The sequence below is a fragment of the Sinocyclocheilus anshuiensis genome, unplaced genomic scaffold (genome assembly GCF_001515605.1).
Source record: "Sinocyclocheilus anshuiensis isolate Anshui unplaced genomic scaffold, SAMN03320099.WGS_v1.1 scaffold714, whole genome shotgun sequence".
NCBI lineage: Eukaryota > Metazoa > Chordata > Actinopteri > Cypriniformes > Cyprinidae > Sinocyclocheilus > Sinocyclocheilus anshuiensis.
Window position 1 is genome coordinate 322,487 of NW_015546068.1, and position 1,307 is coordinate 323,793.

Consider the following 1,307-nt stretch of genomic DNA (forward strand, 5'->3'; position numbering starts at 1 on the left):
TATTGATTTACTTATTTACTTAACATTAAGCAATAGAAATTATAAATAATTTTTGGAGCCTCTTCTGGAGTACAATGATGACTTTTTAACAATTTCTTGTGATTTTTATTTGGCCATAATAACAGAAAAGCTTGGCTATAATATAATATAATACTACTTTGAACTACTTCTATTACTACTATTCCTTTGACCTACTTTCTATTTTCTGACATTTTGCAAAATTACAAATTCTGAACGTGTACTCATTTTTGTAAGTATTTTTGATTATTAAGCTCTGAAATGAATGAAAGAATTCATTTCTTTATAAAGCACAAATAACCAACAGTGGTTGAATGCTGTACAGAACCAAGTTCAACGTTTATAAAGATTAATAAAAAATAATCAATATGGATGATGATGTATAAATGCCCATTGATGAATAATGGTAAAATGCTGCCAAATGTACTAGCTTTAGATGGACCTCAACCCTCAGACGTGTAAAAATTAAAATATTTGTTACAGTTATTGTAGTATTCAGCTCGTTTAGTTGTGTTGTGTGTGTTCAGGTTTTCAGTCCTCCTCCCACTGGAGCGCGTCTATGCGTCGTTGCGACCAACGTGGCCGAGACATCCCTGACAATCCCCGGCATCAAGTATGTGGTGGACTGCGGTCGAGTGAAGAAGAGGTTTTATGACAGAGTGACAGGCGTCTCCTCCTTTAAGGTCACCTGGATCTCACAGGCTTCAGCCAATCAGAGGGCAGGAAGGGCGGGCAGAACAGAGCCAGGCCACTGCTATAGGTCAGAATTTGACCATTGTTGTATTATGGAGGAATCTGAACGAGAGGAAGATCTGGAAGCGTGTGATTTTAAAGTGACTTAATATTTGTGTATGTGTGTGTAGGCTCTATTCGTCCGCTGTGTTTGGAGATTTTAGTTTGTTTTCAGAGGCTGAAATCACACGGCGTCCCGTCGATGACCTCGTTCTTCAGATGAAAGACCTCAACATTGAAAAGGTTTCCTTTCATCATGAAATTAAAAAGACACATGACAGCATGACAGGTTATGGTTTGGTCTTATTTATATATTTTGCGTGTGTTTAGGTTGTGAATTTCCCGTTCCCGACTCCTCCCTCATCCGAGGTGCTGATCTCTGCCGAACAGCTCCTGATCTCTCTGGGAGCGCTGGAGGAACCGCCTCGACGCGGACGGTACGGCCCTTTTCTCCTCTCTTTTATTCATCCTTCATTAGTTCCTCTAACTCAGTGGTTCTCAACCCGCGGCCCGTCACGAATTCAAATGCGGCCCACCGTGCTGAACACAATAACAAC

At 40.4% G+C, this 1,307-nt stretch overlaps 1 protein-coding gene across 1 annotated transcript in view; it reads left to right on the forward strand.

The window, feature by feature from the left end:
- Positions 1 to 1,307, forward strand: part of dhx37 (DEAH (Asp-Glu-Ala-His) box polypeptide 37) — a 24,385-nt gene that overhangs the window by 12,560 nt on the left and 10,518 nt on the right. Inside the window, exons 16-18 of the mRNA XM_016500968.1 lie at positions 546 to 778; positions 882 to 993; positions 1,081 to 1,187. Of these exons, the coding sequence (XP_016356454.1) occupies positions 546 to 778; positions 882 to 993; positions 1,081 to 1,187 (452 nt within the window). The remainder of the gene's footprint in view (positions 1 to 545; positions 779 to 881; positions 994 to 1,080; positions 1,188 to 1,307) is intronic.